Source organism: Aythya marila (genome assembly GCF_965140915.1).
Source record: "Aythya marila genome assembly, chromosome: 23".
NCBI classification, from domain to species: Eukaryota; Metazoa; Chordata; class Aves; order Anseriformes; family Anatidae; genus Aythya; species Aythya marila.
Window position 1 is genome coordinate 1,862,753 of NC_139064.1, and position 10,549 is coordinate 1,873,301.

At 56.9% G+C, this 10,549-nt stretch overlaps 2 protein-coding genes across 2 annotated transcripts; one reads left to right on the forward strand and one right to left on the reverse strand.

Moving 5' to 3' along the window:
* Window positions 1–2,080: 2,080 nt before the first annotated feature.
* On the reverse strand, window positions 2,081–2,916 carry CLDN25 (claudin 25; the record flags this gene model as incomplete). Its single annotated transcript, XM_082778099.1, has 1 exon — window positions 2,081–2,916. The coding sequence occupies exon 1, from the start codon at window positions 2,771–2,773 to the stop codon at window positions 2,081–2,083; it is 693 nt and encodes a 230-aa protein (XP_082634225.1). The 5' UTR covers window positions 2,774–2,916.
* A 5,383-nt stretch (window positions 2,917–8,299) lies between these two features.
* LOC309886785 (G protein-activated inward rectifier potassium channel 4-like) lies at window positions 8,300–10,418 on the forward strand (the record flags this gene model as incomplete). The annotated part of the gene is made up of 3 exons (XM_082778013.1): window positions 8,300–8,521; window positions 8,666–9,902; window positions 10,159–10,418. The coding sequence occupies 3 exons, from the start codon at window positions 8,300–8,302 to the stop codon at window positions 10,416–10,418; spliced, it is 1,719 nt and encodes a 572-aa protein (XP_082634139.1).
* Between the last annotated feature and the right edge of the window lie 131 nt (window positions 10,419–10,549).

The window sequence follows — 10,549 nt, forward strand, 5'->3', positions numbered from 1 at the left end:
AGGAGATTTTATTCTGGCATGTTGCCACAAAAATAAATGCATATCCCAATGGATATCCAAACCCCGCTTCAAAAAAGCACCGATGAAGACTTGTCAAGGGTGCAGTTTGGTGCCCGTTAAGTTCTGATAGTTTGGGTCGTGCCTGCAGGGAGGAGTGTCCTGAGGCTAGAAGAAACCTTTGCTCAGTGTCTTGTCGTCATCTTTCTCCCTCCCCCATTTTTTCATTTCCCAAGGGTGTGGGTGACGAGTTATGGCCAAAATAGAGTTTCTTTACTTTGTGGGTTTGACAGACCTTTAGAGGGCAGCTAACAGTTTGTGTAACTCTTTGAAAAGCTCGTTTCTCAGCCAAGGATGCTCCCCTTCTGGCCCCTCTGTTGGGCCATGCTTGATCTTCATTACAGAGGACGTGGCATGAACAGAAGTGCTGGGTCCCTCCTCTCCCCACACAGCTGTGGGAAGGGATGCCTCAGCACATCGCATCGGTAGCAGCACGCCTGGCTTTTCACACGAATCATGGAGAATTGAAGACCACAGAACTGGTCCAAAGGGAAAGTGCTTCACAAGTTTCACAAGTCCTTGGATGTTCTTTGCAAATTGTGGGGTGCTTTTATGTTGTTGTTCTTTAGCATAGCATCCAGGATTTGACAATATATTTAAAGCTGAATCTAAATCCCATCACCACAAACGATGTAGAGAGACGGGTGAAGATGTGGGAGCTGGAAGCACACCCCACATCCCCAGGGGAGCTCCTCACACACACAGGGGGCACCAGCTGTGGCAGGGATGCGTCCAAGACAGCAGCTGGTCGGGAAGCTCAAACTTCTTGAAATACATTCTTGTGTCTGGATGTAATATTCTGCCTTGACCTAAGTCCAGGTAGTGTGAAAAACGTCTAGGAATAGTCTGTTTTCTTTCCCTCTCCCTATGTGCTACTTCTTTTACTCTCAGAGCAAAGTGCAAATTTCAAAACGGGACTTTTGAAGAAAAGCGAACTTTGATTCCCAGCAGAATGCTGCTTTTGGTTGGGGGCTTCCTTTATTTTTGATCGTGCAGCCATGGCTTCTAGTGTAAACAGATTAAACCAGCAGTAAACTCAGTTTTTAAATAGCACTGTAACAGCGGGTTTCCTGCTGTCAAGATTCTTGGTGTTAATTCAGTGTGATGTGTGGTATTGCCAGTAGCACAGAGGCATAAAGGAGACCTTATTTTTATAGCTGAGTCAAGAAAACACGGAAGAGATCTTTAAAGAGATCCACAAAATAGGGTCTCTCTCTCTCTCATTTTTCCTTTTTATTCACAGGTAAACAGCTCAGTTATAGAATTCCCTAAATGAAGGCCTGTGGCACGTTTATAACTTCATCATCTCAGTGGTTAAGAAAATCAGAAAATCAGGCTAGTGACCAGGTTAGTGCCATGGGCTTTCTGCCTTTGGAGCACAGTTTTTTGTATCAGCACGTTCTTGTTTTCCTTCCCTCCTTTTTTTTCTTTTCTATTCTTTTTTTTTTCTATCCTTTTTTTTTTTTTTACCTAAGCTTTTTCTAGATGCGAACATATTCAAACTGCAGCCTTGCTCCTCAAAGATCAGACCCTTCATCCCCAGCCTTCCCAGTGCATTGTGTAAGATGCAGTTATATTTTCAGAGCACAGAAACATACCGGTGATGACTGAAATAATTTATTTTGAATACATCAAAATGAAATGGACATTCATGGAATGAGCTTTTCAGCCTGGACATGGGTGTTACAATGATTACATTTCCGACTATTGGAGATTTCCAGGGAATGCTAGCAATAACATAGTCACTGAGTAAGCTGCAAATGTAACCACGAACATGAAGTGCTCTTTACTGCTCTGTGTTTGCCTTCTTGGCTTACAGTACTAGGTTTAGTTTGCAAGTGTTGCAGAAAAAGCTTTTGCTCTTTTGAGAAAAAAAGGGAGAAAAAAGTGAAGCAGACAGATAGAGATGGGAAGGAAAAAGGCTGCAACACTGTCTTAGGAATTAGCAAATCATCCTGTAAAATGCAAGAACTGTCTGAAATTTGAACAGCCAGGAGCTGCACAGGACACAGTGCTGCAAGTCTTAGATTACCAGGTCTGCGGCTTTGGGGTGTGAGCGGTGACCCCACGGAGATATCCCAGCTGGACCTTCCATCGCTGGACGCTGCAGGCAGACTGCTGAAGGCACAGCTGGCGTCTCAGTCCTGTTTAAGCAGGTGGTGTAGATAAGAAGCAACCCACCTGCTGCAAGGAAGAATCCAGCAAACCACCCCAGGAACATCGCCTCCCCGAATTCCCAACGCGGGACGATGTTGGGAATGGTTTCGTCCCAAAACTCGAGGACCGTGTTATAGGCGACCCAGGAGACCGGCGCCAGCGTGGTGATCCCTGACGTGCCGAAAGCCGCCCCTCCAGCAAGCAGGAGCCACTTCTTTAGATCAGGTTTTCCTTCGCATGCTTTCCAGCAGTCCAAGCCCAAACTGGCGAGGAGGAATCCGAGAAGCCCCAGCCCATTGGAGAGGCACATGAGGATTCGGGACACACGCAGCTCCAGCGGCAGAGCGAGGAAGGAGTCGTGGGCTTTGCACTCTGTCGCTCCCTCCTCCTGGACTATGCAGACCTGCCAGAGCCCCATGGTCCAGATCTCCAGCTCGTTTAAGTCCAAGTTGAGGTTCTTCCAGAGTGGCACGAAAGTGGTGACACAGGATGAGACCCACCCGAAGAGCGCGAGAAACATTGCCCCCAGTTGGACCTTTGTGTTGCAGCTCCACGCCATGCTCGCGCCGCGTCTGTAAGCTGTGCGCCGGCTCCGCTGGTGAGGCTGAGATAAGCTTAGGTGAGCAGAAGCTTTTGGTATTAACACTTTTGGAGCTGTGCATTTATGGTGTGGGTTTCCATGAATGCACTGTTTCCATTGAAAGCCACAGACGCAATGCTGCTATTTGCTTCTGGCGTTCAGCGGAGTCGCATAGGGGGAAATTCAAGCTTATACCTCTAATTCCTGGGTGTGGCCACAATCATTTTTTGTGTCTTGTTGGTTTTGTTGCGTTAAAAGAAGGCACTGCTGGCTAGGCAGGAAAAACTGGGTAACCAACAGGGAGCAAAGCTGTTCTGGAAAGCCAAGCACCGACCCCATGCTCCTTTCCCTCTCCCCCCACTTTCCCCTCACCTGTGCTCTTGCAGCCCTGCTCCCTGCTTGTTCTGATGTCCAGTCCCTGCACCGCTGGGGACAGGCCAGGGGTGGATGCTCTGGGCTGGCAGCTTCTTCGGAGAGGACATCCCCAAGTGTCCCCAGGGACGGTGGTTTGTATTTCTGCGTGTGGACAGTGCTGCTTCAGGGCAAACCTGGCTCACGGGCTGCCGTGGTCCTGCCTTGCCATGCTGCCCATCCACAGGAGGGTTAAGTAAAAGCATGCAAATCCTCTGAGCCCCAGGAACCCTGAAGTGAGAGTCTTGGCAGAGAGCAGCTCCCGGCAAGCAGCAGCTCCGGCCCTGGCTGGGAGGGGAGAGGAGCTGGCGGCTGCTGCAGGGGACGGGGTGCCTGGAGGAGAGCACCTCTCCCCTCCTGGTGACTGCGGCATGGAGCTCTCTCGAGAAGATTTAAGTCATCAACCCTCCTGCTGTCCTTAAATAAATGCCCAGGGAGGTCTTGAAAGCTGCCTGGGAGCTCAGTGGAGGACTGGGACTTCCACAGAGGCCGCAGCTCTGCCGGAGGAGCAGAGGACGCTGCTGCCTGTTTGCTCAGCGCACAGGTGGAAGGCTCCCAACTGGGAAACACTTCCACAGCGAGCCAGGTAATGATGGCATTACTTTGGCTTGAGTGTGTTTTCTTTGAATAGTGACTTCACAAACAAGCAGCAACAAAGTCTTATGAACTGCTGGGGGAAGAGGCAGCTCTGACCCAATGGGGGCGATCGGGGAGCTGGGCTGAGCAGCCCCGTGTCACGCAGGTGCTGTGGGACCCACACATCACAGGATAAACTGAGCACTGTGATGTCCTGCCTCGCTCTGGGAGGCAGAGGTGTTGGTCCTGGAAGTCTCTGTGCTGCACCAGGACTGAACTTTACCCTCGCTGCGGTGCTTCGCATCCTCAGAAAGTGCTTCGCAAACATTTGTCCTCAGAGCAGCGTCATCCGGTCACTGGGGTTATCGGCAGTGAAGTGCCAGGGGAGCTGGGACACAGAGGTAGGGCTAAGATGTCACTTTGGAAGAAGAGGACCTGTTGTGACTGAGAGAAAAGAGCTTACTGTAAAAAAAAGATAGGGAAAAAGTAAAACGGAGAGACCACTTCATAAGGAAAATCCTAATTTTCTGTTGACACTCACTTCCCATCTGTTCCTGCGTGCCCAGCCCCACAAATGGGATACAAGGTCCAGCTTTCAGATTCATCTTCATTGGGAGATTAGTTGACTAATCTCTCATTCATCTGTCCTCTTTGTTACCAAGAAGGATATTAGGGGGCAAGGCTGGTAAATTACTGTTCCTTCCTCATCACAGCAGCGGGGTCGGTGCTGCTGGGGCCAGGAACCCGGTGCTGGGCACTGTGCCCGTGCAGCTGGGACACGAGGGGCTGTGGCCCCGTACCCCCCAGCAGAGGCCGTGGCCATAGGATCTGCCTCCCTCCGGCCCCGAGCCTCTGCCAATTTCCTGGAACACAACCCAGGTGAAAGAGGGGAGACTGTTCAAAAAAAAAACAAAACACAGGGTCACCAGAAGCTGTTTGCTCTAGGGCCGGGTGGCTTCAGCTCTTGGGTACACATCCTGCTTTCCAGTGCTTGGTGCTGACTGAGGGCTGCTCGGCAGCCTCCTCCGTACCACATCACTCTTTCTGCCCACCTCTCGCCCCCCTTCCCGACCCCTTGCTGAAGCGCACGGGAAATTTGGATGTCCCAAACCCCCCTGTAAGCCAGGACCTGCCCACAGGCACTGTCTCTGGCCACATCCCCGCGGTCCTGCCGGTTGCAGGCTGCCTCCAGGCAATGTCTGGGGCCGGTATTTGCCCCGGAGCCCTGCTGTGCAGGCCACCGCCAGTCACGCAGGGGACAGGGGATGGGGACAGGGGACATGTTAGGCCCGGCCGTCCCTCGCTACCTCCCCAGGCAGGGCCGGAGCTGCTGCCTGTGTGAGGTGGGGTGAGCTGAGGCCTGCAGTCACGGTTAACTCCCAGTGCAAGTTGTGGAGTCTTAACCTGGCTATATCGGTGACGCTGAGACGCGTGAGGCTGGGGCTGAGCGGTTATTTATAACCTCTGTGCTGCCTCTGCTATTTTTAACGGACTTGAAATACACCACGGGGGTATCCTCTGTGAGGGATGAGCCCTCCGGGCGCGTTATCCCCATCCTGGAGGTCAGGAGGTGCTGCTGTGTGGGGCCGCGCTCCTCAGGGCTCCATCCCCCGGGCGTGGGGCACCTCACGAGGCAAGGGGCCGTGGCTTCTCCTTGCCTCCAGCCCCAGGTTTCAGACCTCTCTGCCCCTGCACCTCGCTCGTCACGGAGAGCAGAGGTCACGAGCTGGTGCTTCTGGCCCAAAACCCAGCCCTGCTCCATGCTGGGAGGTTGTGACAGGGCCAAAGGGAAGACCCTGCCCCACTGCCAGCCCCCCGAGCCCCCGCAGTGCATCTGCTTCTTGCCCCAGCCCTCCCGATTAAATCAACTTGAGGTATTTCTGCCTGTCATTGAGGGAGATTAATGGGTGACCTTCTTCTTGTGGAGCAGGATTGGAGGACGCCGCCAAGCTCCCCTTCCCTCCCATAAGCTGTGCAGCACAGCCAGGAGAGGATTTTCCTCCAGAACCGGTTGGAAGATGCCTGAGGGCAGACGGGACAGCGCTGGGGTGGCCTGAAAGGAGCTGTAGGTGTGGGCAGAGGCTGAGGTTTGCCGGCCATGCCCGCTCCTGCCCGGCGGGCACGGTGCCTGGAGATGCGGTAGGTGACCGGGGGCTGCAGGTCTGCGTGAGCAGGGGGCTCCCAGCCACTGTCCCGAGGAGGAGAGGGGAAGGGACGGGGTGGGAGCGCGATGTTGAGGGTGTCTGCAAGGCCATCCCTCTCTTTTGGTTTGTCCTGAGTGTTTGCAATCTGGGGTGTGCGTCTGTGGTGTGCGGGCTGGGGCAGCAGCTGTGGGATGGTGGCAGGAGGTGGCAGGGCAGAGACACAGCAAGAGCCAGAGCATGGCACCCGAGGACTCTGTGAGCGCTTCTCAAAGCAGGTGATGCTGAAAGGATGCACAGAACCCAGTGCCCTGGCAGCCCAGGGCTCCTGGCCTCATGGGTCAGAGCAACCCTGCCTCGCTGCCAGGATTTCCAGGAACGTGACCTCCTGCAGGACATAGGGCTGGGATGGCCGAGGTGAGGAGGCAGGAGGGCTGCGGTGCAAGAGGCACGGAGCGGTGCCGTGTTAACCTCTCTCCTTCCCAGCCTTTGGGATTTGAGAGCTGCACGCGTGTCCATCCCTACCTGCGCAGCATCGGCTCTTGCTCCAGTGCTGAGCCGCGGCTCTGGGCATGCAAAATTCATGCCCAGTCTCATGTGGTGGCTGTTAAAGGAATTACGTTTGGTTTGGGAAAAAAATCTCTAAACATAATGAATTGGCAGGAGCGTTTGCTGTAGCACATCAAGGGGAAATGTCTCAAAATAAAGGAGTTTAATATTTTCCAAATTTCCTGACTTTATAAAGTGTCTTGCTACAGGTCTGCTGCCACTGTGCCTGTGGGAGCTGTGCTCTTCAAACCTGTAGGCTCCTGCAGCTGCAGCTCCTGCTTTTCCTGCAGCAGAGGAAGGCAGAAGAGCAGAGGAACTGATCCCAGCCCCACACCAAGGGCACCCAGAGGCCAGATGTCAGCTCTCAGCTGGCCACTGCTGCCCCGAGGAAGAAAATAATTAAGGCAGATGATTATTCCTGAGAGAAAGCACTCACCTCAAAGCTTGTTAGCCCAATTGTTGCAGCCGGGCGCAGCGGGGATGTATGCAGAATCATAATTGTTTTTCACTTCCCCTCCTCTTTACCCGTGTTTGTTGTAAATATTCCTCTGCTCACAGGGCTTCTGGCTCCCCCACAGCGGACACGGGTGGGGAGCGGTGAAGCCGTGGGGTGTGCAGCTCACCCACTGCATGTGGCTGCCCGGCAAGGACAGCTGGGATGGGGTTTCTGCACGGAGGTTGGGGACTGCCCGGAGTGTGTACGGCCTGCAGCAGGATCGCTCTGCTGCAGAATTTCTTTGTTTGCAACTTCTCTACCCAGCTGCTGCGAGACCCGAGCGTCTGAGCCCCAGTCCTGCTTGACAGACGACCGGATCGCCCACGCGAGGACCAAGCGGCCGAGGCAGAGGATGCTGGATGAGGCAGCAGGGCCCCTGGCCCGTCCCCTGGGGGGAAAAGCAGCTGGAGCTGAGCTGGGGCAGGTTCTGCTGTGAGCACCGCGAGGCTGCAGCCTGCTGACGGGGAGGGGGCTCCATCGCTCAGGTACCCCGCACCACCTCCCTGCTCCTGTCCCCAGCTCCTTCGCGATCCCAAATTTTGTCGCTGAACGGCCTCGCAGCAACTTCCCAGGGCCTGGAACCACGCTGTAGGTAACCACCAGGAATGTGCCAGTTCCATGCAGCTGCTGGGGCTGCTCAAGTGGCCTCAGAGCAAGGAGCCACCTCCATCCCCGCATGGTGCAATGCAATTAGGGCAGGTAATTGGCTTAGCCATCTGCTGCCTCCCCCGGTCCAGCTCAGCTCCATCACCTGGGCGGGGGCCTCAGCAGGAGATGGGGGCTCCCTGGGCCTGGGCCCCCAGCAGCTGCCCTCAGGGTGTGCTCAATGCTCTTCCAGCCACAAAAGCTGCTCAGAGCGTAAGGCACCACGGTGCAAGCACGCAGCAGCCGTGCCACGCTGCCAGACGTGGGATACCCACACGGAGAGGGGAACCCCACCGCAGCCGGGCACCCGCAGCTCAGTGGCAGCAGGACCGTGCCGAAGCCGCTGCGGAAATGCAGCTAACAGGATTACTGTGCAGGCAGGACCGGGATTAACGACCTGCTTCCTCTGGGAGTTCCCCGGAGCTCTTTGCAGACAGGGCTCTCACCCCAGGCCCACGGGCTGCAGCCTGCAGGATTTGTGCCACGCCACCAGCCCTGCGTGGGGCTGTCCCCTCGTGGTGATCGCGTGAACATCCTTCACCTGCTACAGCCCTGGGAGGCTGCTGGCAGGATGGCAGGACCCACCGGTGTTTACCCCCGAATTTTGCCCCCCCCTGCCCAGCCTGCTGCCTGTGCACCCCCCACCCCAGCTGACGCTGCCCTTCTGTTCCCGCAGCGCCCCGTGCCATGGCCGCCGTGCTGACCGCCGCCGGCAGCGGCACGGAGCCGCAGTGGGATCACAGCCTCTGCACCCACAACGGCGTGGGTGGCTGCTGGCTGCTCCGCGAGGAGTCCCGGGGCCGCAGGAACTCCATCCCACCCGCGCAGGCGCCCACGGCCAGGCACATGCTGGCCTACCTGCCGCGGCCACCCACCGACACCAGCCGCTACGGCACCTTCCCCCAGAAGGTAGGGCTGCAAAGCACCCGCTGCCTGCAGGTCCCCGCTGTCCTGTGTGCGGTGTGGAGTGTCCCAGGCACGTCAGGCTCAGTGCTTGGAGCGCAGAGGATGAAGAGGGTGGTTTAATGTGGACTGGCCCCTTTCCCCTTGCAGCCCGAAGGCCCAGCCACCCCTGCGCTCCTGGCGGATGACGGCCAACAGCAAGAGGCCACCAACGCTGCTGAGAAAAGGGCCCTAGTCCCAAATGATCTCCACCCGCCCTACAGCACTGACATCCCTGGTGAGACAGCTCTGCTTCAGAGACGAGCAGACTCAGAGGACATGGTGCCCGCCAGGCGCTGGCCCAGCATCTCCATCAGCACCGGCGACCTGCCCAAGCACCGCCGCACGTCGCGCCATGACCCGCTGCCCGTGCCACGGGACGTCTCCTCCTGCTGGTACCCACGGCACACGCGCAGCGTGCCCACCATCCCCAGCCCCATGCAGAGCAAAACGCCCACCCGGAGCATCGTCTCCATCCCCTCCGCGGAGAGGCTGCAGACGCGGCGCTGCAAGCTGATGGAGGACGAGCGGCCGCTGGGCCTGGCAAGCAAGCAGCAGAGGCAGCGCTACGTCACCAAAGTAGGCAAGTGCCAGGTGAACCTGGGCAACATCCAGGAGAAGAAGAGGTTCCTCTCAGACATTTTCACCACTATCGTGGACCTCAAGTACCGCTGGTTCCTCTTCGTGTTCATGATGTGCTATATTGTCACCTGGGTTGCCTTTGGCACCATCTATTTCTTCGACGCGTGGCTAAGGGGCGACGTCGACCACATCGGAGATCCAGAGTGGAAGGCGTGCATCGAGAACGTGGACAATTTCATATCTGCCTTACTCTTCTCTGTGGAAAGTCAGAGGACCATTGGCTACGGCTCCAGGATCGTGACAGCCAACTGTGCCGAGGGCGTCATCCTGCTGATGGCACAGTCCATCATTGGGTCCATGATCGATGCCCTGATGGTGGGCTGCATGTTCGTCAAGATCTCCAGGCCCAAGAAGCGTGCCCAGACCTTAATCTTCAGCAAAAACTGCGTCATCTCCCACCGAGACGAGAAGCTCTGCCTGATGTTCCGCATTGGGGACCTGCGGGAGAGCCACATGGTGGACGCAAAAATAAGAGCCAAACTGATCAAATCCAGGCAGACCAAAGAAGGGGAGTTCATCCCCTTGGAGCAGTCGGAGCTGAACCTGGGCTACGACACAGGGGAGGACAGGCTGTTCCTGGTGGAGCCCCAGATCATCTGCCACGTTATCAACCAGCGCAGCCCCTTCTGGGACATGTCGGCGGAGTCGCTGAGGAGGGAGCAGTTTGAGATCATCATCATCCTCGAGGGCATCGTGGAGGCCACGGGTGAGTGACAGGGCTTGGGGTGGTTCCATCCACTGGTGCCACAGGCAGAGCTCAGGGAGAAGCGGGCGCAAGGGGTGGGGACCACGGGGGGCTGCAGGAGCCCATCTCCGGGCACTTCTGGAGGGCCTGGGCCCTGCTTTCCCCATCTTGCTTCACTGTGAGCACATCACTGAGGGTGTGGGCGCAGGGACGTGCATCCTGCGGCGTCGCAGCCCTCGGGGGCGCATCCAAGCCTCCTTTGGGCTGTGCCCCGCAGGGATGACGTGCCAGGCCCGCACCTCGTACACCGAGGACGAGATCCTGTGGGGGTACCGCTTCGAGCCCTGCATGTGGCTGGAGAAGGGCGCCTTCCGCGTGGACTACAGCCGCTTCGAGCTCACCTTCGAGGTGCAGACCCCGGTGGCCAGCGCCAAGGAGATGCAGGAGATGGCGGAGCTGCAGCGCCGGGGCCGTGACGTGAACGTGCCCGTACCCGTGCCTGTGCCCGGCCTGGGCTGGACCCCACCACCCCTCTGAGCGACCCCGGGGACTGTGGGGCTGGGGGCTGCAGTAACGGGGCCGGCAGCGGGGAGCCCCCCATGGATCGCTGTGTGGGCACCACAGGGAGCACGGCAGGGGCATCACACAAACAGACAGACAAATAAATA